The 26,610-nt window shown below is 36.4% G+C and overlaps 1 protein-coding gene across 3 annotated transcripts in view; it reads left to right on the forward strand.

Moving 5' to 3' along the window:
* Nucleotides 1-26,610, forward strand: part of DARS1 (aspartyl-tRNA synthetase 1) — a 63,464-nt gene that overhangs the window by 24,278 nt on the left and 12,576 nt on the right. For all 3 annotated transcript variants that reach the window (XM_019454840.2, XM_019454848.2, XM_019454867.2), the window contains 5 exons: nucleotides 18,160-18,262; nucleotides 21,204-21,284; nucleotides 22,265-22,324; nucleotides 23,813-23,924; nucleotides 24,777-24,911. In XM_019454840.2, coding sequence (XP_019310385.2) covers nucleotides 18,160-18,262; nucleotides 21,204-21,284; nucleotides 22,265-22,324; nucleotides 23,813-23,924; nucleotides 24,777-24,911 — 491 coding nt within the window. The remainder of the gene's footprint in view (nucleotides 1-18,159; nucleotides 18,263-21,203; nucleotides 21,285-22,264; nucleotides 22,325-23,812; nucleotides 23,925-24,776; nucleotides 24,912-26,610) is intronic.

The following is a 26,610-nucleotide window of genomic DNA, read 5'->3' on the forward strand; positions in this document are numbered from 1 at the left end:
TTTTTTTTTTTAATTTTTTTTAACGTTTATTTATTTTTCAGACAGAGAGAGACACAGCATGAACGGGGGAGGGGCAGAGAGAGAGGGAAACACAGGATCGGAAGCAGGCTCCAGGCTCTGAGCCATCAGCCCAGAGCCTGACGCGGGGCTCGAACCCGCGGACCGTGAGATCGTGACCTGAGCCGAAGTCGGATGCTTAACCGACTGAGCCACCCAGGCGCCCCTGTCCTTTTTTTTTTAACTAATCTTTTATTACACCTTTCCCAAGATTTAAAAATTATTAATTTGAATATGGGTAGTTATGTAGATCTTGTGGGGCACACTTCTCATTGAGTAATATAATAGTAAGATTCAACAAATTATTTCTGACAACCAAAAAGCTAACAGATTTGTTGCCAGTTTTGCTATAAACCTTTCATATTCAGATTTTTAGGTTTGTTGATATTAGAATATGTAAATATGCAAAAAGAAAAGTTTAAAATAGTGGGTTTTTTCACCATTATTGATTTTGGGGGGAGAGGAGAAGGGAGTAATAGGAATAAGATGAGAATAGTTTTGAAAAATGAGCTGATAACTACCTAAAATTATAATTGTGATCATCACCTAGTGCTCACCAACTCCCAGGTTTATCCCTATTACTATTAAGTAACAATCAGCATATATTAAGATACAGGAATTCTTAACATATTTTAAGCCTTTAATATGACAGGCTGGTTTGGTAAAAGCACTTTTTTTTTCAAGTTTATTTATTTTGAGAGAGAGCACAAGCAGAGGAGGAGCAGAGAGAAGGAGGAGGAGCAGAGAGAAGGAGAAAGAGAGAGAACCCCAAGCAGCCTCCCTGCTGTCAGCAGCAGAGCCCCATGCAGGGCTGGAACTCAAGAACCGTGAGATCATGACCCGAGCCAAAATCAAGAGTTGGATGCTTAGCCTACTAAGCCAACCAGGCGCCCTAGTAAAAGTACTTTGAGGGTGTTAAATATGTGGTCCCTAAAATAATGTGAAATAAAAGGTAAAAACCACTGTTCATACAAAGGTTATGCTGTTAACATTCCATCATTATCTTGGATATATTGAATAGATTGTATGAGTAATGATGAGAAGTATACTCTTCAGTTACCTCTGTTAACTGGTAGCATATATTTCTTAGATGAAAGGCCATGGAAGGAAGTCGCCACGCCCCCCCCCTCCCCCCGGCCCTAATACACACTCCTAGACTTTCGTTGCACGTGAAATATTATTTTTAATATTTAAGAAACAATCTGTAATTAAAATTCAGTATAGTGACTGTCCTTTCTTGCCAAGCTTTTCGGTGGCAATTGTGAATTTTTATTCTCATTGGGATGCAATACATCAGAGTCTGATGTACAGGGAAATAACAGCAATATTAATAGTATTCCTTATAATATAACAATAGCAGCAGTAATAGTTAACTATTACTATCTTCTGAGCTGCAAAATGCCATACTTGCACTTTGTCTCTTGATCCTCACAGCACCACTATGAGGTATAGACACTTTTTCTTTATGTCTGTTCATTTTTACAGTTGAGGAAATTGAAATTTAAAGTACCAGGTGTTTTGGCTAAGGTCTCTTGACTCTAGGGCTCACGCTCCTCCTATGTCTTCATGCTTCTCGGAGATAACCTAATGATAACCAGTCTAAAGCTTAGAATAGCTCACTTAGAATACAACCTTAATACACTTAGAATACAACCTTAATGTCACTGAAATGTGTTGATGGCTGGGAAATGCTTTATGTTTCAAAGCATTGCTTTTTCCCTCAACACTATCTTCTCTATTTTTTTTTTAAGCTTACTTATTTTGAGAGAGAGAGTGTGTGGGGGAGAGGGGCAGAGAGACAGTGGGAGAGAAAGAATCCCAAGCCGACTCTGTGCTGTCAGTGCAGAGCCTGATGTGGGGCTCGAACTCACAAACTGTGAGATCATGACCTGAGCTGAAGTCGGATGCTTAACTGACTGAGCCACCCAGGTGCCCCTTAACAGTCTTTTCTAGAGTATGCAGTTTATTCTGGTATATTCTCAAGGAGTGGATACCTGTTAGGGTCCCTGGGTGGCTCATTTGGTTAAGCATTTGGCTCAGGTCATGATTTCACAATTGGGGAGTTCAAGCCCCACATCGGAATCTGCGCTGACAGTGCAGAGCCTGCTTGGTATTCTTTCTCCCTCTTTGTCTGCCCCTCCCCCACCCTCTCTTGCTCTCTCACGTAAACTTAAAAAAAATTTTTTTAATAAAAAATAAAAGAATAGAGAACTATTTTGTTTCTTGAGGGTGACAGTGACTTTTAGATACTGCCCCTGAGTTATTGAAAACCAAAACTGGTGAAAAATAATAATTTTGGTTTTAAAAGTATAACTGAGTAATAAAAAAGTATTTTTTATGTTGAGTCACAAGTTAATGCTAAAAAAAGTTCCAAAGGAGCAATTAAATTTTTTTCTAGTCATCATTAATACTAATGAACTTGTCCCTTCTGCCATAAAGCAGTAGCTGCTTTCCTAACGAGTCACCCCATTGTTAAAAAGCATGTTATAAAAACAGTGCAGGGGAGGGTGGTAGTTAGAAACTAAAGAGTTTAATGTTTGCAAAGAATTATTTTTCTTGAATAATTTCAATATGAAAATATTTGATAGCTATAATTATAAACATGAAATCTAAAATCCACTAGGCATATTTAATAACTGCATCTACTTTTGCTTAATCGTTTGTCTTTTTTATCATCAGCACTGCCACACAGTGCATCTTACACATTCTTAGCATCTTACTCTCACTGTGAGAAGTAAAACAGTCACTCAACAAAGCAACTGTGTGGTCAATGCAACTGATGTGGAAAATAAAACCGTAAATTCTGAATTTATTTTTTTTAATTTTTTTTTTATGTTTATTTATTTGTGAGACAGAGACAGAGCATGAGTGGGGGAGGGGCAGAGAGAGAGGGAGACACAGAACCAGAAGCGGGCTCCAGGCTCTGTGTTGTCTGCACAGAGCCCAACGCGGGGCTCAAACTCACAAACTGTGAGATCATGACCTGAGCCAAAGTGGGTCGCTCAACCGACTGAGCCACCCAGGCGCCCTGATAAATTCTGAATTTAAAATAAGAATTTATCCTTTACTGAGATTCTGAACACAGGAAGGAAATGGAAAAGTTTGGCTGGATAACTGATGCTGTTCCTTGAGACACTGGGCTCTTTATTACACAGTTGTACGAACAAAAATCCTCTTGTAAAATTGCTCTGTTGTCAGCGGGTGGGAGATATTGGGACATTTGCATGTGGTTGTCCTTCAGGGTTAACTTTTTATAAAGATAGTGCTAATATTCAGTTCTGCTGTTCTGCTAATATAACAGATACTTTCCTAAAAATCACCATGCTTTGCAAAATTATGCAATAAAAACCTCAAGGTTTTGTGGAAAATGGGTTAATAGCACAAAGGTCAAAAACTTCATCAGTGACATAAAAAAAAGAACCTAATTTTTTTTAAATGTAGGTAGAATAGCTTGATACATGTCAAATAGTTGAGAAGTACATAAATAATACTATAATAAGTGTCACATTGTATTTTTTAATTGAAGTATAGTGGACACGCAGATGTTGCATTAGTTTCAGGTATGCAGCATAGAAATTGGACACCTCTATGCTATGCTCACCACAGTGTAGCTATTGTCTGTCACCATGCAATGCTGTCACAATACCATTGACTTTATTCCCTGTGCTCTTTCATCCTTGTGACTTATTAATTCTGTAACTGGAAGCCTGTACCTCCCATTCTCCTTCACTTATTTTACCCATCCCTCCACCCTCTCCCCTCTGGCAGCCATCAGTGTGTTCCCTGTATTTATAGGTCTGATTTACTGTTTGTTCATTTGTTTTGGTTTTTAGATTTTGCATAGAAGAGAAGTCATATAGTATTTGATTTCTCTGACTTGTTATCAGCACTTTGTCTTACAAAAAATATACTGTTCTTTGTGGAAATGGGTGTCAGAGAGTTGCAGTTTATAAATCATTTTGAAGTGGTAGAAGGAAGGCTGTCTGAAACCTGAAGGCACATTATACCACCAAACGTGGCTTATAACATAGATGTTTGAGGTGTATGTGTTTTGAGTTCACCTGAGTACAGTTGTCCATACTGATCTTGTGTTTTCACTCATGAAATCTGACATAGGCAAGCACAGACTTCTCATTATGCTCAAATTAATACCTAATATATCAGTTGTGTTGGGATTAATTCACATTTCAAAACAAGTATTACAGCTAACATGATGGTACTCTTTAAAGTTTGAGATAACTATGTTTGCCCAGTGAATGGGTAAAAACATGGGTCTTATCTGTTTAATGGCTGCTGATGTGTGGGGTGAGGAAAAGAAAGAAGTGGAAAATTACTTCAGAGTTTCCAGTTTGAAACACTATGTGGAAATGACACCATCAATCTGGACTAAATTCCCAGGATGGGCTGGGACTAAACACGACCCACTCTCTGGAGCTGTGATGCGCTCACCTTCTCTGAGAGCACTTTGCCAGATAGAGTAGATACTGAATGGGGGTGGGGCTCTGTTTGCCATGAAGAAAAGGAGAGTGGGTTTGGATAGGCAGCTGGCAGTATCACCTAAGTTTGTCTTTGTTGAGTAAATTGGAGAGAAGTTCCAGCCTTTTGAGTTCATGAAGAGTCCAAAGACTGAAGGTTGTTTTACTCAAAGCCATTTTGTTTTTCTGGCTGATGGTATCCTGTCCCTCCCATTTTAAGTCAACTCATTCTAAATGTTTTTAGGTGTCCGTTTGGAATACGTTGGCCTTAAAATTCCTTTTCTTCCACTAGTTTATCATTGCTTTATTTCAAAAGCTCACTTCTGTGGCTGCCGCTTGGATTTTGCCCCTTAGAACTTAATTTTAAACTCCAGTGGCCATTCTCTCTAACCATAATTTTCATCTTTTTACCTGTCCCATGTCTCTTAATCTTCTGTTGGACCTCATCAAGACTTCTGGTCATTTTACCAGTCTCCCTGTTTTCTCCTACTTCTTCTGTCCTCCTCTGATCTCATGCGAGCCATTTCCATTCCCAGAACTGCCCTCACTGCATCCTTATCCACTGTTCCCCCTTCTCTTTGTTTCTTTTGACCTGCCCCCCATAGATTGCTGATCCCATAATCTAACACAAAAGTTAAGGAGTAGATTGTGTATTTGTGGCACAACAGTTGATTTTTATTCCTCAGCTGGGCCTAGTGGAATGTATTCTACTTTATAATGAAAATAGAAGCTTGTAGGCTGCCTGTTTTCCTTGTTTTGTTGAACTCTTCAGTATCTTATTCCTCTTTATCCCTTGGTTTCTAAGTATAATGAAAAAAGAAAAATTTGGAGAACACTAGGAGTTCCATTGCTTAATATATTGTCAGCCTTGTATTATGCTTAAAAACAGCACATGGACAGCAACAAATAAATTCTGGTGGACTCTTACATAAATAAAGCAAAAATCCTTACTTTACTAATGCATTCACTTTAGAAAGGTAGCAGCTTAGTTAGTGAGTCAGCCAACCACCCATTCTGCTAAAATCTTTGGTTTGGAAAATAGCATGCTTAGAAATACGGCCATAAGATAAAAGCCATTTCTAATCCTTGGTTAATTTTCATACTGTCTTAGATCAGATCTTATATGTGAAATGCTCGCAATTATCTTTAGTACTAGAGGAGTGCCTAAGGACTGTTTATTTATTCTCAAGGTGTTTCCATTTTGAATAGTGTGCTACCCTGAGAGACTGGACATTTAAAACATGTGAACTCCTACACAACAAAGTGGCAGAAATAATGGTATTTATATGTTAATTCCATGAGGCCCTACATTTAACTCTATTCCCTCTGGCCATATACCAGGTGGAAAAAAGCAAGGAGTCCACTATTAAAAATATCAAATCAGATAGTTCCAGCTGGGGTTTCCCAGTCATTTAAAAGGCAAAATATGAGGTCACTTTTAATATCTTAAGTAGGTAACTATCTTAGCATTTACTTTAGATATTAAATCTGAAGTGCTTATCTTTCCCTTACTAACTAGATTATCCCACTAGCAGTTTTTAGCTTTTGAATATATTCCTTAAGAGCAACATTGGCACTTAATATGAGGTCAGTTGCTTTCCCCACTTATCTTTTCTTAGGAATATCCAATTCATCAATATACTAATCTGAAAAGTTGACTCACTAATTGGATTTAAGTGCCACAGGACTCCTCAGCACATTATTTTAATCAATTTGTTGGAAGGATCAATTTTCTCATGGTTGAATGCATATAAAAATGAAGCAACTAAATGAGCTACATAGGAAGGTTGGCACATCTTATTCCCTAGAGATCTTTAAGAAGAGGTTCTTAATTGTGTATCCAAAATGGTTTGTGTTCCTTAAATGAATTTGTCTGGAGCAGGAAGATGGGATACCTATCCAGGCCTGTGTTTGTGGATCTCCATCTTAGGTTGACATTACTCTTCTAACCTTAGTATTAGTAGCTGGTGTTTAAGTTGAAGCAAGAAGTCATCCCTTTTTTTCTTAAAAGATTATATTTTATTTAGTACCATCTTAAAGTAATGAACAGAGTAGTCTTGTATTAGTTATGGTTGAGTTTTATAAAGACAAAATGTTTGTAAAGGTTGCCCTAGAGGCCTTTTTGTATTGACTGCTATTAAGTACTACAGTGAATGTAAAACAGTGTTTAAAGTTTCAAGCTGAAGGTATAGTAACTCCTGTAAAGAGCTATGGTTATTTTGAATGGCAGGGTTAAAGTTAAAAATTGAATTTTGGTATTTGTGCTTATATAAAACCCCTCTTCCCACCCAGCCTAGAGATATTTGGATTCTGAAAAAAAGGCTTTTTCAGACTGCTAGTTGTACATATAGGTGTTTTATTTTCTTTTTCTTCATATTAGTCATTGTGGTTAAGTGATTTATTCGTAGCTGGTGAGTCACAAGTGTGTTTTTCATTCTGTGAGTCACCTCACTGCATACAAGTTTGTGCATTTTCTTTCCTTTCTAGATCTTTCATCTAAAAATAGGTATTTTATTTAGTTGGTAAGTTGAAATTTCAGTTTGTTACATTAGCTTTTGTAACTGTAAAATATCAAATAATGTTCAGAGGAAATCTCACTGGTTTAGAAAACTTATTTAGTACCTCCTCTGGTCCAGGCACCCTACTGGGCTTGGGTATACAATGGCACATTATCACATAAGGAACTTAATTTGGGGAAATGGCAAAAATAGATTAACAACTGCATACAGAGACATGCTATAGGTGCTGTGGTGGAAGTTTGTGAATATATCATGTATAGTTGAGGCCCAGAGAGAGGTGGGCATGTGAGTACTCCTTGAGCATCATATAGATAAGTTGGTGGAGGTAGGCTAGGTCATTACACTGCTGTAGATTGCAACTCTATGTTTGTTTATTTTTGGAGAGAGAGAGAGAGCATACGTGGGGTAGGGTCAGAGGAAGAGGGAGAGAGAGAGAATCTTAAGCAGGCTCCACACCCAGAACATAGTCCAACATGGGGCTCAGTTTCACAACCATGAGATTATGACCTGAGCCGAAACCAAGAGTTGGATGCTTAACCAACTGAGCCACCCACGCACCCCTGATTGCAACTCTTTGAAAAACTGCATATAGATGGTTTATACTTCTTTGTTGGATTGAGATACTTAACTATTGAAGGAGAAACAGAACTTTTACATTTGTTTTTGTCCAGTTCGTTTGTTTTGAAAACTTTAATGAAGTGCTTTAAAATTAAAGTAGGTCTAAAATCAAAAATTCTCAGTTTATAGGATTAATTTCTAAGTTAAATATAATTTTAAGTAATAACATCATATTGTTTTATACAAAGATTCTGATGAACCTCTATTGAGGCTGGCAATAATAGCAGGACATTAAGATGCATCAGTGTTACAAGTAGACAGTACAATTCTTGGGCAATATGAAAACTATTTGTGAAGGGCCTGTTATTTCCAGTTGACTTCACATAAACTATAAAGGAATCTGGCAGCTCGTGAGCTTCTACAAATGAGAATGTATTATTTCAGAGTGAGCTGATGATGTATTCGGAGTATTTAGAATTTGGTGTAATTCGTTGAGTCTGTAACAGAACAGAATACTCTAGTGCAGTAATCAGTACATGATCTTACTGTTGTGTGATCTTAGGCTACTTACTTGGCCTCTCACAGAGTCTAATAAGTTTTCTCAACTATAAAACGGTGGTAATGCCTATCTTGTAGACCTTTGGGAAGTTTAAGTGAAGTGGTATATGTGTAAAGCACTTTACACAGGAACTGGAACATAAAAGGAAATTGGTCAGTGATGTGGGAATAATAATACTTTAGGTGTTTATATATATATAAATCAGTTTTGTTTGAGCTGTAAAAATGAAACTCTTACTTCTTCAGCATTAAAAAAAATACAGAGGAAAGTGAACAAAACTACCATAGAAGGACAACACAAAATTTATGAAGCATTGCATATTTTTTGCAAAGAAGAAAAAATTTGGAGGTGTATAGACCAAGTAGTAAACCATGATTATAAGAAGAAGAGGTTGGGTATATGATGGGAAAGTTAAACTTAATTTTAATGATTATTTAACATTTGAATTTGTAACAATAAATAAGTATATTCTTTTATAATAAAAAAGTTTTTGAAGCAATGTATAAAAAAAGCGTTTCAAAAATAACTTTAAAACATAAAGCAAACCCTGCCATTTCCCATCCTTCACTGGTGAGGGGCAGTTGGTGAGTGTGAATTGGAGGTGATTCTTCTTTGTTCTTCCAAGACAACTTGCTGGAGTCAGCACCTCACACTGGGACCCAGCAACAAGAGGTACACAAAGTACTTCTTTCCCAGATCTATTTCTCTACGGTTGAAATGCACGATGGTGATCTGTTTAACTAAAGTCATGTGCTGTTAAATACTTTTTCACCTGTGGACTGTACAGAAATGAAACTTTCACTGATGGACAGTAAATCACCTACCCAACAGCCTTTCTCAATGTTTATGATTCTTGTTCTCTTATCTCAGTGGTCTTCACAGTATGATTTGCTCAAGATTATCCATTGAGAGGGGCGCCTGGGTGGCGCAGTCGGTTAAGCGTCCGACTTCAGCCAGGTCACGATCTCACGGTCCGTGAGTTCGAGCCCCGCGTCAGGCTCTGGGCTGATGGCTCAGAGCCTGGAGCCTGTTTCCGATTCTGTGTCTCCCTCTCTCTCTGTCCCTCCCCCGTTCATGCTCTGTCTCTCTCTGTCCCAAAAATAAATAAACGTTGAAAAAAAAAAAAAAAAAGATTATCCATTGAGAGAAAGAAAATAATTAAGCTGCTATTTATTTCCCTTCCTTCCTTCTATTATCTAAAAAGTAAGAAAGAATTTGAGTTTTTCTAATAGTTCATTTATAGATAAACCCTGGGCCTGTCACTTGGATAGCATCTCAGAAGGTCACATGTCGCATATAGTATGTGAGGTCCCTGAAGCAAGACTGCAGGATTCCAATAACAAAAAGGAGCTAACACTGGTACCCTAACTCTGGTTCACTTTGGCGTATTGTAACCAATTGCAGTTTATTGTGCTTCATTTTGGTTTGGGGGCATTATGTTTATTTATTTATATGTATTAAAATGATAGACTGACTCCCAGAAAAAGGACAGGTGGCTTAAAAAACATTCAACCAAGGAGACCACAGATTGAGGATAAAATTTAAACATAAGCACAAATGAGAAAATGTTAACGCTAACACATGTACTCTTAGAGTGAGATCCTTGTATCAGCTGCATTCTGCAGTTTGTTTTTTTTTTTAATGATAATCTAATCATATTGGGCAAGATGTCCGTGCTCCAAAATTAGGAATTATTGGGAAGACTGTGTAAAGTATGGATCTGCATTCACTGTAGCTAATTATGAGGCTTACCCTGAATTTATGTTTGTATAAGTATAATAACCTACATTTAGGATTACATGTATATAATTTTAAGATAGATAAAATACATACATATGGGGTATGTACCCTTAGATTTTTTTTATTCATAGAGGACATCAAATTACCAAAAATGTTTGGAGACAGCCACTTAACCAATAGTTGATATGTTAATTGTATCTGTCTGTATTAATCCTGTATGTAAGGTTAATCTCTATCTGTATTAACCCCATAGTTGATACATTACTCTCTCCTTTTTGAAACATGTTATTCCTTGCATCTCTAATGCCACTCTCTTTTATTTACTTATTATTATTATTATTATTATTTTGTTTCCTTATTTCCCCCATCCAGAGTTCTATCATGATCTTTGGCATTTCTGACAGGTAGTAAACAATAGGTATAAATGAGATTGCCCCCCCCCCCCAAAAAAAAACAACTTATGTGACAAAACCAAGAAGTAATTCCAGATAAGTTGTTTTAAGATTGTGGTAGGCAGTACTGTTTTTGAGATGTGTTTATAGTCCCTACAACCTTTCCCTGAACAGTCACTTTGAAGAAGAATTCAGTATTCACTTGAATGGGAGCACTTGGGTGGCTCAGTCAGTTAAGCGTCCGACTTTGGCTCAGGTCATAGTCTCACGGTTTGTGGATTTGAGCCCTGTGTCCGGCTCTGTGCTGACAGCTCAGAGCCTGGAGCCTGCTTCAAATTCTGTGTCTCCCTCTCTGTCTGTCCCTCCCCCACTTGCACTCTGTCTCTCTCTCAAAAATTAACATTTAAAAACAAATTTTTTTAATATTCACTTGAATGGATAAATTCTGCTGTGTTTGATATTAAATCAACCCTAATATTTCATAGTCAAATTATGTATATCTTCCTTTAAATTTCTTTTTTTTTTTTTTAAGTTTATTTATTTATTTTGAGAGAATGAGAGCACAAGTAGGGGAGGGGCAGAGAGGAGGAGAGAGAGAATCCCAAGCAGGCTCCATGCCACCAGTGAGGAGCCCAACACAGGGCTTGATCTCAACAAACCATGAGATCATGACCTGAGCCAAAATCAAGAGTCAGACGCTCAATCAACCAAACTATCCAGGTGCCCCTTAAATCCCTTTACAATGCATACTACACAGTGGAGATTTGCAGTGTGTATGTGATAAATACAAATAAACTTTCACTTACTTCAGAGCCCTTTTTTAGGATCAGATGAGAGCTTTGAACTCAAGCATTTTTTTTTAATATTTTTTTTTAAGTTTATTTATTTTTGACAGAGACAGACTGTAAGCATGAGCTGGGGAAGGCAGAGAGAGAGGGAGACACAGAATCTGAATTCTATGAGGCTCCAGGCTCCAACCTGTCAGCACAGAGCCTGACACGGGGCTTGAACTCACAAACTGTGAGATCGTGACCTGGGCCAAAGTCGGACGCTTAACTGACTGAGCCACCCAAGCGCCCCTCAAGCATATTTTTTAATTTTATAAGTTTTTAAACTTCAGATTGTATTATTAGTCAGCTGTTGGAAAAAAAACTCCTATGTAACAAACCACCTTAAACTTTGTAGCATGATATCACTACCTAAAACCATCTACAGATTCTGTGCAATCCCTGTCAAAATCTCAATGACATTGTTTGCAGAAATAGAAAAATTCATCTTAAAATTCATGTGGAATCTCAGAGGGCCCTGAATAGCCAAAACAGTTTTGAAAAGGAACAAATTTGGAGGACTTACATTTCCTGATTTTAAAACTTACTACAAAACTATAGTAATCAAAAGTTTGTAGTACTAACATAAGGCTAGACACATAACCCAATGGTATAGAAGAGAGACCCCATAAATCAACCGTGGTATATATGGCCCATTGATTTTCATCAAGTATACCAAGACTTCTTAATGGGAAAGAGACCATCTTTTCAACAAATGGTGCTGAGAAAACTGGATATCCATATGCCAAACTGGATATATACTGTACACCAGAAATAAAAATAATTCAAAATGGATCAACTGCCTAAATACAAGAGCTGAAACTAGAAAACTCTTAGGAGAAAACATAGGCCAAAAATCTGTATGACATTGGATTTAGCAGTGATTTCTTAGGTATAACACCAAAAGCAGAGGTAACAAAAAAGCTAGATTAATTGGACATCATCAGAATTAAAACGTTTTGTGCATCCAAGGGCACTATCAAGAGAGTGAAAAGATAACCCACAGAATGGGAAAAAATATTTGTAAATCATATATCTAATAAAGAATTAATATCCAGAATATATAAAAACTCCAATAACTTATAACAACAGCTCAGTTCCAAAATGGACAAAGGACTTGAATAGACATTTCTCTAAAGAAGATATACATATGGCCAATAAGCACATGAAAAGATGCCCAGTATCACTAGTCATCAGGGAAATGCAAACCAAAACCACAATGATATCACTTCATACCCATTGAGAAGACTGTTATCAAAAAAAAAAAAAAGAAAAGAAAAATAATGAGTGTTGGTGAGGATGTAGAGAAATTGGAACCCTCATGCATTGCTGGTGGAAGTGTAAAATGGCACTGCTGCTGTGGAAACTATGGTGGTTCCTCAAAAAGTTAAACATAAAATTATCATATGATCCAGCAATTCCGCTTCTAGACAGATACCCAAAAGAATTGAAAGCAAGGCCTCAAACAGATACTTGTATGCTATTATTCATAACAGCATTATTCACAATAACCCAAATGGAAAACAACCTAAATGTCCATCAGCACAGGAATGTATGAATAAAATGTTTTATGTACATATAATGAAATTTTATTCAGCCTTAAAGAATGAAGTTCTGATACAAGCTATAACATAGATGAACCTTGAAAACACTGTGCTGGGTGGAATAAGTCAGACACAAAAGGACAGATATCATGGTTCCACATACCTGAGGTACCTAGAGTAGTTAAGTTCATACAGACAGAAAGTAGAATAGAGGTTACCAGTAGCTATGCTTGGGGGGAGGGGTGGAGTAAATGGGGAGTTAATTGTTTAAATGAGTACAGAGTTATATGATAATAACAAAGTTCTAGAAATGGATAGTGGTGGTGGTGCCACTGAATTAAACACCTAACAGTGGTTACAATGGTAAGTTTTATGTACTGTATACTTTACCAACAGTAAAAAAATTTTTAGGGGCACCTGGGTGGCTCAGTCAGTTGAGTGTCCAACTCTGACTCAGGTCATGATCTCGTGGTTCACAAGTTCAAGCCCCGCTTGGGGCTCTCTGCTGTCAGCGCAGAGCCGTCTTTGGATCCTCTGCACCCCCTCCGGCCCCTCCCCCACTTGCATGCTCTCACTCTCTCCCTGTCTCTCAAAATAAACATTAAAAAAAAAACTTTTTTTAAAAACTCGGCAGCATACAACAATAAACCTTGATTTCTTGCTCTTATATTTGAGCTAAAGCTCAGCTCATCTAGGCTTGTTTTGAAGCTGTGGTTTGTGTCCTGGTCTGCTCCTTGTGTTTCTCAGTTTCCTTTTAGGAATGATCTTTAGGGATGATCTTATGGAGAAAAGCAGGAATGCTAAAGGGCAAGTTCAGCCGCACAAGTGCATTTCAAACCTTTACCGGCATCATATCTACTGACATATAAACCAACTCATATGGCCAAACCCAAAGCCACAAGACAAAGAAGTACTTTCTGTATACTTTGAAGCCATGGCAAAGGTGTGGATGAATACTTACCATAGGGGAGCAAAGACTTAAGAGTAAGAATTCAGTGCACTACAGAGATAAGCTAAGAACTTTAAAAATGTTTTGGCAACATTGAAGAGTAAGGCATTACTCATTAGTACATTATTTTAGACTATGAAGCTTACCTCCTTCAAGTACTGAAACTGTTCTAACAATTTTTTAACAGAATCTTTGAAGTCTTTTTTACACATTCTTCCTTTTTAAGGTTTGGGGGAGGGAGGGGCAGAGAGAGAGGGAGAGAGAGCCCCAGGGAGAGAGAATCTGTCAGTACAGAGCCCGACATGGGGCTCAATCTCATGAACTGTGAGATCATCACCTGAGCTGAAATCAAGAGTCGGACCTTTAACTGACTGAGCCACCCAGGCACCCCCAGTTTTGAGTTTTTTTTAATGACAGGGCCATTACTATGAGCATCTATTTTAGTTTGTTGCTTTTTAGATAATATAGTTATGAAAATTGATACTCAAGATAACAACTACAGATAATAAAAGTGCCCCTGAGGTTATTGGTGAGGCCCTAAGTAGTAAACTATATGGCAGTCGTGGTAGAAAGATGGGATTTTATTCCTTCAGATACCTGAGTACTGTTTGTTTTTCTCTGAAGTTGCATGTTTTATAATTGAGTTATTCATACATTGTATCATTTGTTTAAAAACTTGAGGGGCGCCTGGGTGGCTCAGTTGGTTAAGCGTCCGACTTCGGCTCAGGTCATGATCTCACGGTCCGTGAGTTCGAACCCCGCGTCGGGCTCTGTGCTGACAGCTCAGAGCCTGGAGCCTGTTTCGGATTCTGTGTCTCCCTCTCTCTCTGACCCTCTCCCATTCATGCTCTGTCTCTCTCTGTCTCAAAAATAAATAAACGTTAAAAAAAAAAGTTTTAAATAAAATAAAATAAAAAATAACTTGATAGCCAATCAAAATATTTTTATAAAATACTTGATATAAAGAATGATGCTCTTTAAAATTTTATTTTCTAAAAACAATTTAAGTTAGAAGTAAACTATTAGGGGTGCCTGGGTGGCTCAGTCGGTTGAGCGTCCGACTTCGGCTCAGGTCATGATCTCACGGTTTGTGAGTTTGAGCCCCGCGTTGGGCTCTGTGCGGACAGCTTGGAGCCTGGAGCCTGCTTCAGATTCTGTCTCTGTCTCTCTGCCCCTCCCCTACTCGCTCTCTGTCTCTCTCTCAAATATAAAAAATAAAACATTAAAAAAAAATTTTTTTTTTTAAAAGAAGTAAACTATTAAATTGATTGTTGGCAGTTTCTAGTGGATAACATGAACAGGATAGCCTTATTAGGGTATTTTTAATATCAAGGCTATAACTAATTTAACTTATTTGTAGAGTGACTATAAGCAGGGTCAGAAGGGTGGTTAGAAAATAGAAGAGGTACAGAACACAGCACAGTAGTAATGTGTGTTGGGAGGTGGTGATAATAATAAAAATAGCTGACTTAGCTCTTCGAAAGATGTGTTTAATTTACTTCATCCATTTCTTCTACAATCAAATAGTTCCCAGGAGTTCCTCTGCTTTCCACCGTGGATTTTTTTCCTGCCATATCCTCTAAAAACCCAAGGCTTTTAGTTGTCTGTTAGACATACTCCTCTTTCAAAATAAGATACAGTGGTATATTAGTTTCAAAATGTAAAGCTGAAACTTTAATAGGGTCTCTATATGACAGCAAACTATACTGTATATACTATAAAGTATTAAGCCATCTTAACATACAATATCAGTTAAAATCATATAAATTAGACTTTTTCTAAAAGTAGAATATCCTTCTACTAGCAGTAGCTTATTCAAAGATTCCTATCCCTCTTCCATTGACTCTAGTTATATACATACATACACGTAAAACCCTCTATAACCCTTTATTAATGCTGACTAGAAAGTTCTGGTCTGATTGTTCTCTACAAATTTGACTCTTTGTTTTGTTTTAATGTATTTTACACTGAGTTCATTCGTGTCTACAAATAAATAAGGTTAGATGGATATAGATATGGATGTAGCTGTAGTAGGGCTAAATTATCCAAGGTTTTAAAAAATCATGGAATGGTGTTACTAGTATCAAAAGAGTAATAATAAAGAGTATTTAAAGAGTATCTGTTAACAGCGTATAGCTGCTAGGTATAATAAGAAAATACTGAGATTGGAAAGGCAAAAAAAAAAATTATAAGCATCCTCTGTATCTGGTTAATTCTACCTTCTTTCTGATTGGTTCAGTAGACTAATTTGTGATAGAAGTTTATCTTTGGCCCTAGTTTAAGAATTAAGTTAGGTTTTCAGAAATCCTTTTTGTGAGTTGTTTGGTACTAGAAATGATGCTTAAAATGGTGGTTATTTTTTTCTCTAGCTCTTCAAGTATTTTATCATATAATATTGCTGAATTAAATAAAGTACTAAAGGTAGACTTAGACTTAGTTACAAGTCTCAGGTCCTGGATAGAAGAAGCCATCTGGTACTTTTGAGAGAGAAAGAAAATTTTGTTTTCTTTAATTGGACCATTAGGTAGGGCAGAGTGTCTGATCACACCCCAGCTTTTTTTCTGAAAGGATATTAGCTTAGTGCTCAATCTTGAGAGTAGTTTAACTTGAGTAAGCTTGAAGAAGATTTTCTGACTAAGGAGTCAAGGGGATGACCCAAAAGGGCCAGGATCATAACAGGAATGTGGCAGAGTGGAGCTCTAGTTGGGGCTGGACAGGTTACTCAATGAAGCACAATGTGATCAGTAACGAAAAGCCTTCCTCATGGAGGCGTGTAAGATAAGCAACAGAATTCTCACGAAGCCTGTATCAAGTTTACTCATGCAAACAGAAGTGACTGGTAGGTGGAAATCACACTGAAGGAAGATTCAGTGACCCTAGATTGCCAGTGTTAGAAAACCCTTTAACAGTATGCCACAATAAATTCTGAGTTTCTTCAATGCACAAGATTTTAGCTAGTATTAGGTACTAGTTCTAGTGCAGGAGACTTAAGAGAGTGCAATAAATATGTATGCTGTTGGTTTGTTTTTTTAAAGTTGGTATCAGACACAATAGGATTCTAAGCAGTATGGTAAAGTGAAAAAAGGAAAATTTTTCTTCCTTTCTTCACCACTTTGCTCCTATTATCCTCATTTTGATCCTTTCCAACCCTGAGCAAACGTTCATTGAAACGGATTGTGGTGTTCTCGTGGGTAAAATAAGGATTGTTGGATTTCTGGAATCTTGTCAAATGGCACTACAACTACTAAGGACCCAATTCCTTATCAGAATAAATAGTTTTCTTGTGAAAGTTAAATCTTGTCTTTTTTTTTTTTTCTTTCTCTCTCTTTTTTTTTTTCTCTTGTTTTGTTTAGATTCTTGTCATTTGTTCTGCAGGATTCTAGGTTGGAACTTGAGCCATGAAAGGTTAATATAAAAGGTAACTGGGGCTTATGACATAGCAGATAAACAGTTGAGTCCAGAACAGATTTTCCTGATACATGTTTGCCCTTTGTATTATGCCGGCTGTGTCAGGAACTCCACTCTCTCCCAGTTATCTAGCATTTTTCTTCCTTCCTTCTCTTTTCACCTTACTTCAGCAGCTCCAGTTACCCCCCCAAAGAGTTTTAATTGGTAGTTTTACATTGATAGTTTTGGCCAGTTGAGCCGCCATGATGTTCTCCACATCACTCTCCAAGAACTGAAAGTTAAATCTTAATCCTTTTCCACAAATATATTATGATACATTCTGTCAGCACAATAATATACACAAAAGTAAAACTGGTACATTTTGTACAGGAACCACCATTTGGGATTATACCCTTTCTCCCTTTGTTATTACTAGAGATCAAAAAATAATCAATTGGTGAGTTCAATAATCTACCTCATCTATTTTATATTTCAGAATTTGAGTGTCTTATGTTCAGAATTCAAGTTTGTTATAAAATTAAACTGCATAGGAGACCCATTTAATGTATATTGAGCTTCATATAGACATCCTTAAATGGGATTGCACAATCCTATAGGCTGTCTGCCATAATTCCAATGACAGTGTGTACTCAGAAACTATAGCCAATGAGGGCTTAATTGCTGCAACCTAACTTCTTTTTATTACCTTGAAATATTTTCAGTTTACCTTCTTTTATTATTTAATTCCATTACATACCAATAATTGCATTAATTGAAGCCCATGCCTCTCCTTATAGGAAATGCTGATGTTTGTAAATTTCAACTACAGGAAGGGAAATGTTCTTTAATGAATAATTGAAAGACTTTTTTCTACTTTTCACAATTCAGTGCTAGTCCTGTTGCCATTTATGTTCAGAGTATTTTACGAATGGTAACTAAATTATGGCATCTAGAAAATCATCTCTTCAAGGAATCTCACAAGGTGTGCTACATAATAGCTTATTGTAAGTAGGTTAAATAGACTGACTTTATCTCAGGTGGCTTACTGTATTAAAGAAGAGTTTAATATATTCGGCTTTACTGTTGAAACACCAAATGAATTCTGACACCTCTGATGAGATGATTAAAGTTGAAAATTTTTTCTTTTGACAGCATCAACAAAGAGAGTATCGTAGACATAGAAGGTGTTGTGAGAAAAGTGAATCAAAAAATTGGAAGCTGTACACAGCAAGATGTAGAGTTACATGTTCAAAAGGTAACTTTTTTCAAAATATAAAATTGTGTACAGAAATAGATTTAAATGGTTCTTACAATCATGTCAAATCTATATGTTCTTAATTAGAGTTGATGTGTAAAATACTGAGTTTTATAAATTGATTACTGAATCAGTTAGCTTTTATTATGACAAACCACATCCCAGTATTTAGGGACTTAAAAGTATTTATTTGCTCATGATTCCGTATGTCTGGCAGTTAGGGTCATCGATCTGAGATGGCTCATCTGCTCTGCATGACAACAACGGGGCCTACTGATATTTCTGGGACATCTCTTCCTGTGGCCTTTTTTCATCCAGCAGACTAGCCCAGTCTTCTTGGCATGGTGCCAGAAGGGTTCCCAGCAGCAAGAGAGGAAAGCCCTAGTGTGTAAGCACTTTTCAAGCCTCTCCTTGTATCACATTTGCTAAATATGTCATTGGTCAAAGCAAGTCACATGAAAAAACTTAGATTTAAGGGATGGAGAAGTAGATGCCACCTCTTGATGGGAAGAAAGGCAGGATCTTTGAAAAAAGGTATGTAATCAGGAGCCTGAGGAATTATTGGAGCCATTTTTGCAATCTGCCACAGTCACATGGGGAAAAATATTAAAAAATATAAAATATATAAAACATGTCTGAAAAGCTATTATGCATTTACTGTGAACTTTCTTCTGATAATAACTTCTAATGGTTGATTAATTACACTAACTCTTAATGATTATATTTCCTTATTGTCATCATATTTCTGATAATATACAGTATAGAGAAATCAAAAGAGGCAAAACTGTGTTGGTTTTACATTCTAGCAATAACTTCTTTCATACAAGATTTACCCCACATTCATTTTGTTCTTGGACAAAAAAACTAGAAGTGTTCATTACCATTGACTTCTAAAATACTGTAAGTGAAAAAAATTAAAAAAAAAAAAAAAATAGGGACGCCTGGGTGGCTCAGTCGATTGAGCGTCCGACTTCGGCTCAGGTCACGATCTCACGGTCCGTGAGTTTGAGCCCCGCGTCGGGCTCTGGGCTGATGGCCCAGAGCCTGGAGCCTGCTTCCGATTCTGTGTCTCTCTCTCTCTCTGCCCCTCCCCCGTTCATGCTTTGTCTCTCTCTGTCTCAAAAATAAATAAACGTTAAAAAAAAATTTTTTTTTTAAAATACTGTAAGTGAACTCAAACATATTTAGTACTTTTGAAATAACCTTGCAGTTTTGAACCTGCAGTTCTCAGGTCCAGGCCTAGTTTGTATCTACAATATGCATCATTAAATTTTTCTTAAGGAGTAGATCCTTCCCATTCTCACCCCTGTATGTGTGTTTGTATGTGTGTGAGCATGTGTAAGAGAGCAGTCAGGGAGACTGACAGATGCAGAAAGACTCATACATGCACACTAATTTGGGAGTACTAGGTTGTATTTAACTGGAGTCGTCATGGGAACACTTCAAGACTTAAAAAATCTTATATTTATTACTGACTTGTCAGATTACTATGTTCTCTTTGTGTAAGCTTCATTTCATACTAAGCCCACCAAGAAGTAGGTAACCTAGTAAAAGCAAACCAACCTAAGGGTATGCTGACCAAGTAAAACAACCTCCTATCTTCCACGTAACACTTCTTTTTTAATACTTTAATTAAAAATTTTTAGTGAATACAGCAAGTAAATGTACTTCCAAAATATTCTAGTTACCTGGGGTTCCTGGGTGGCTCAGCTGGTTAAGCTTCTGACTCTTGATTTCAGCTCAGGTCATGATCTGAGGGATTATGGGATTTGTGGGATTGAACCCTGCATCAGGCTCTGTGCTGACAGCACACAGCCTGCTTGGGATTCTCTCTCTCCCTCTCCTACTTGTGTGTATGCATGCACTCACTCTCTCAAAATATAAACTCAAAACACTAAAATACTCTAATATTTAGCATTCAATACTTAATAAATGTTAATGAGAAATATAAAGCCTAAAAAGCTTACAAATTTTGTTTTAATGGAAATAATTATAAAGTATCTCACAAAGTATAAAGTATCATATCCTAAAAAGGATCTTATAAGAAGCACTGATTCTTTCCTATCATTTATTTATTTATTCAGCCAGCAGTTAGTGAGTACATACTTTCTTCCAGCACTGTGAAGTTATGGGGATCATAGTACTCACAACCTGATGAAGTGAATTTCTACTAGTTATGAAAGTAGGAGTAGCTGTTCCATTCTCCAGCTTTGCATGGGAAATCACGTTTCTGTTAACTCATCAAAGGGAAACACTATAACTTGAGTATAGAGGTGGTGACAAATCTATTTTACTATAAGGAGGACTGGAGTATCCTTCTGACACTTTTTCTTGAAGAGTCTGAGCTGAGTGCTAAATGCGATCTACTGACTGGAAGAATATGATTTCCTTTCCTGAATTAACTAAATAAGGTCTCTTTCCCTTTTGTGCTTTAACAGGTTTTCCAGGCTTAGTTGGGAGTAACTAATAGGGTAACATGTTTTTAAGAGTAGCCAAAAAAAACACAAAAGAGCAGAATGTTTTCATATTCATTACTCCATTTGATTCTCATTGCAGACCTTATTTTACAGAGTAGGATATTGAAGCTCTGAGGTTAAATGATTTGCCTAACAACAGCTTTTATGTGACAAAGCAAAGCCTTAAGTTGAGGCCCCTTGACTCCAGTTAGTACTTATTTGTCATATTGGTAGGCATATTAGTGTTTACAAAGTGTTAATATATGTGTTATCTCATTGTTCCAACAACATAGGGATGTTAACAAGAAATATTCCCATTTTATAGGTGAAAAAACATGTACATCTTTGTTTGGTTTTTAGCAAGTAGTTTCAGTTAAGATGTATGCAAACATACCTTCATATTTAAGTCAACTGCAGATTTTTTTAAAGCAAAGATAACAGGTTTTGTGTGCTTCATGATATTTTTGGTAATCTCTCACTTTCAGATTTATGTGATCAGTTTGGCTGAACCCCGCCTGCCCTTGCAGCTGGATGATGCTGTTCGGCCTGAGGTGGAAGGAGAAGAGGTTAAAACTATATTTTTGAAATACTGTGCTTCCTCTGTATGTTTAGTTTACAAAACATTGAAAACTTGATGTACTACTTTTGTGTGAAGATATCTGTGATTTGATTTGAGCTTCATTTTTTATCTAAATTTACTTTTACATCAACAATTCTCAAACTTCTTAATCTCAAGATCCCTTTACACTCCTAAAAATAATTGCCCCCACAAACTTTTATATTCGTAGGTATATCTGTCAATATTTTGCAGTATTAGAAGTTAAAACAGGAAATTTTTCAGTATTAATTCTTTAAAAATAACAGTAATATCATGTATTTATAATAATCTTATATGAATGACAAAAATAACTTTTTTGAAAAATATTTTCAAAAACAAAAAATAATTTTGTGGCAAGAGTGACATTGTCTTACGTGTCTACACATCTTTATAATGTCTGACTTAATAGGCAACAATTAAATTCTCTTACCTGCCTCTGCATTTATTCTGTTGTGAAAGCACACATCATGAAACTTTAGAAAAACTCAGTACAGAGTGAAAATGTGTCATTGTGAAAAATAGGTTTGATTTCATGGACTCCTGAAAGTGTCTTTGGGACATTTAGTGGTGCCCAGAACGTACTTTGAGACCCACTACTCCATCAGCTTTTATCTGTTCCTTCAGTCTTTAGCAGGTAATATCCAGGAATCAATAAAGGCACAGGTGGTTAGTTCTTCTCATGTCCCAGTAATGAGGCAAGGCTTTGAGGCAATGCGAGATGTAAAGAAAGCATTGACCTCTGTTCATTCACATTTCTCTTCTTTCCATGTCTCTTTTAACAATAGCTTCTCTCTGGCCCTGCTTCTTGTTTCTCAGAATTCTGATTTGGGGGTATAATATTAACACACATAAGCACACCTATTCTCACTTAAAAGTAAGCATGGCTTCTTAAAGTGTTGTTGTGTTATTAAAAAAATTAGTAAAATCTGTTTTTTCATCTTTTTTTAGGAAGGAAGAGCTACTGTTAACCAGGATACAAGATTAGACAACAGAGTTATTGATCTCAGGGTATGCCTCATTTATTTATTAAGTGACATGATTGTGCCAAAATCAAGGTGGGCAGGGATACCATACATGTCTCAAGTTTATAAAACTCATTGCCTATACATATGACAATACAGAAAGCAATGTACCTTACTGACTGACTGACCCTTCCCCTAAAAAGAATTGCAGGCACAAGGACCATGGAGCAGTAATTCATGGGACATTGACTTGCATTATTTTAAAATGACAAAGGAACATGAAGCCAATAAATGGGTTTGCTCCCAAGTGATACCTGTTTTTGACAAGTTAGTAAGTAAGAACATAACCATTAATATCACTACAAAATTGTGCAAGAAATTGTATGCACATTTTAGAATGACCAGGTAGAGATTAGTAATTAATGCCTCAATCCTTTGAATTTGATCTGAGCACAGAATTAATAAAAGAAGTAGTTGGCCCTTGTGGTTTATTTAGTAATCTCATAGGTCTTCTGTTTCCCTTTCTGGTTTGGTTGCAAGTGAAAGAGTTCAATGGTTTCATTATTGTAGTAAAACCAGTGTCATCTTTCTGTATGTTTTGACCACATCTTCCTCCTTAAATATTCTACCTAAAGCTTAAATTCTTTGTCACCTTAAGAGTTCTTTCCAACTTTTCTGCAATCATATGGGTCTACCTTTATTGTACACTCTTAACATTTCCCCTGAGTATTTGCTTTTTTGTCCCACTTCCTTTTTTATTTTCATCTGTAGTCTCTATAGAAGAGGCTGTAACAATAATCAAAAGTCCTTGATACTGCCTAGAAACCTCAGGTTTTTCATAATTTTGGCCACAGTAGTTAGACATCATACTCTATTTGTCCATGCTATGTATTCCCACAAGTTTTTGGTTGTGCCTATAGAATTTGGCCCCAGTAGTATTTTTCTTGGGTATCTTTTTTTTTTTTTTTTTTTTTTTTTCATTTAAATTTACTGCTACTGTTTTAAAGTAGGGATTTGCACATTAAATGTAGATGGCTTTTCTTAAAAAGTGGGAAGTAAATCTGGCAATACTGTGGCATGGCAACATTACCTAGCACTCCAGACGGGGCATTATGTCCTCTACTATGCCCTGTACCACTCAGGAAGTGTCATTCATTTATTCCATTTATGTTATTTGTCTGGCCCTTGTAAGCATTCACATTTTTAACCCCTACTTTGACTTCACATTTTGGAAAGTATTGTGTACTTGAAATCTTTTGAGCGTCTTAGTTTATGTCTAAACTACTCTCTAATCTCTTATAGACTCTCAGCAAAGTCGAGTTGGAGACATTGGAGATTTTAAAAGGCAAAATTGCCATTCTCCTGTAATATGAAAAATATATCCTTATACTAATTGTCATCTGACCTAACTTTTCTCTCATACAATGAAGTGTTTCCTCTGTGAACTTTCCAGGCAGGTGGCCTGATTAGAAAATAACTCCATCTCAGTTAATGTGTGGAATTGATTTCATTAGATTTTATTGTTGTCTTTTAGACATCAACTAGTCAGGCAGTCTTCCGTCTCCAGTCTGGTATCTGCCAGCTTTTCCGAGAAACTTTAATTAACAAGGGTTTTGTGGAGATCCAGACTCCTAAAATTATCTCAGGTATGCTTTAAGAGATTTCTCTTAATTTTTAAAAATAAATTTGCTCTCCCCAAGCTGCTTAATATTAATTTTTTTAAATTTGAGAATCCTGACTATCCCTTAAGGTTTATTGCTATGAGACTTTTTATTTTGAAGACTGCTATATAGCAGCAGTCACATATCACTGACACCAATAATACAACATCTCCTTTCAGAAGTCATTATGTGGTAGTGATTATAAAATTAGGCAGTAGCACATGAAACAAGATTGTTGTTACATACGTTGCACTAGAAACTACTTTCATTATGTAGGTTTCTTTCTAAATTGGTATTGCAATTTTGTTTTGTATAAACTGCATTGTAATACTACTAAATACTACAAGTTAGAAAATCTCATTAATTTTCATTCTTATATGAGAACTTTATTTTAATCATTTAACTCTTTTTAAGTTGCTTAAATAACACTAAAAAGTGTATTACAAATGGCAGTTATAAATCAAGAATTGAACATTGTATTCTTAATAGAATACAATCATTAAGATAGAATCATTAAGAATATCTTCTCCTTTTTTAAAAAATATTTTGGTCTTCTACAGTAGCTTTAATAGATTTGAAATTGATGGAGAAAGGGAGTGTATATATCCAAAAAAGTAAAATGAAGGGATAGCCAAAGAAGTAAATCTGATCTAAATATGAACTGTTTAGAACCAGGTATAAGACTTACATAAACTATGGTTTCTCTGCAGTTTTTGATTTTCCAGTTTTTTTTTTTAAGTGAAATACTTAAACCAAAAGTATGTAAACTGTTTTTACTAGAACTTTGCATTGATAAGCTCACAGTTATTTATAATAACAAAAATGTTTACATTTCAGCTGCCAGTGAAGGAGGAGCCAATGTATTTACTGTGTCCTATTTTAAAAATAATGCATACCTGGCCCAGTCCCCACAGCTGTACAAGCAAATGTGTATTTGTGCTGATTTTGAGAAGGTTTTCTGTATTGGACCGGGTAAGGTGTTGGTGGTTATGGTTTTCTCAAAATTTATTAATTGTACTGTAGTTATGGTTTTAGGAACACATTTTACATACAGATATATTATTATTGGTTTTTTTTAGTGTTTATTTTATTTTTGAGAGAGCATGCAAGCGGGGGATGGGGAGGGAGGGGGAAAGAAGATCTGAAGCAGGCTTTGCACAGATGGCCATGAGCCCGATGCAGGGCTCAAACCCACAAACCATCAGCTCATGACCTGAGCCGAAGTTGGACACTCAACCGACTAAGCCACTCAGGTGCCTCTAGGTACAGACATTTTGAAAGCTTAAATCCTTTTATATGTTGGCTATGTAAACACTAGACTTTAAAAACTTGGGGCATCTGGGTAACTTAGTGGGTTAAGCATCTGACTCTTGATTATGGCTCAGGTCATGATCTCATAGTTCCTGAGTTTGAGTCCCCAGGTTGGGCTTCACAGCCAGCCAGAACTTGCTGGGGATTCTTTGTTTCTGTCTCTTGTCTCATGTCTCTCCCCCATGCTTGCTGGTGAGCTCTCTCACACTCACTCTATCTTGTTCTCTCTCGAAAGAAATAAACTTTAAAACAATTTTTTTTGGAGGGGGGAGCCACTAGACTTTTAGGGAAAAAAGACAATGTGCTTAGGTAGAAATTCCCCCCCCCCACAAAATTGTATGCTCAATAGTTCTTTAAGTAGTTGAACATCGCTTATGTGAATAGATGCATAACCATTTGATATCCCTACAGAAGTTTGCTGAAGAAAATGTTTGCCTAGGAAGATCTCATTTTAAAAATGCATGCTTTGATAATATATGCCCTCTGAAATATACCTGAGTATATTATTTATTATTATTTAGGTGTAATTAGCTCCTGTTTGGACTCTCAACTCTCCATGAACACTAAAGAACAAGTAGTTGCGATCTTTTGAAAAATGTAATTTGTTGTCCTTGATAGCCCCTTACTACTGTTGTAAGCTTACAAATGTACCTCTGTATACTCTGCTACCAATTTTATTTCAGAGCTGTTCTATTTTAGTATTATTGTTTGTACTGTTCTTAGTATTGAGAATGTGCTATAAAGTCCATTAGAATTTATTAACAAGAAATATCTGATATTTACTTGGTTATGTTGACATGGTTTTTAAGAAATATTGGCTTAAAGTTAAGCATGGACACATAATCATGTGGCAGATTATTTAATAAAGTGGATTATAAGCAAAAACCAGCTTTGCTTCATTCTGTAAAACTTACCAAGTTATTTTATATATATAAGTTTTTTGGTAGCTAAATAAAAATTAAATACCTGCTGTTAGAAACTGGCAAGAGCATTAATTGTGTTAATTTTCTGGATTTATTAACTAATTTTTTAAATGTATGCTGCATACATAGCCTTGTGCTAGATAACATGTACATAAAAGAAAAATCAACCGGCACTTCTCAAATGTTAATGTGCACATGAATCACTTGAAGATCTTGTTAAAATACAGATTCTGACCGTTAGGTCTAGAGGGAGGCTTGAGATTCTGCAGTTCTCACAAGCTCCCAGGTACTGCTGATGCTGCTGATTTGCAAACCATGTTTTGAGTGACAAGGGAATAAACATTGTCCCTGCTCCCCAGACAGAATAAGACATGCATACATATTGCAGTCTCAGGGAATAATCAACTGATTTTCACAGTGAATAATCAGATTGTGCT

The sequence above is a fragment of the Panthera pardus genome, unplaced genomic scaffold (assembly GCF_024362965.1).
Source record: "Panthera pardus isolate Hobbes unplaced genomic scaffold, ASM2436296v1 HiC_scaffold_10, whole genome shotgun sequence".
NCBI classification, from domain to species: domain Eukaryota; kingdom Metazoa; phylum Chordata; class Mammalia; order Carnivora; family Felidae; genus Panthera; species Panthera pardus.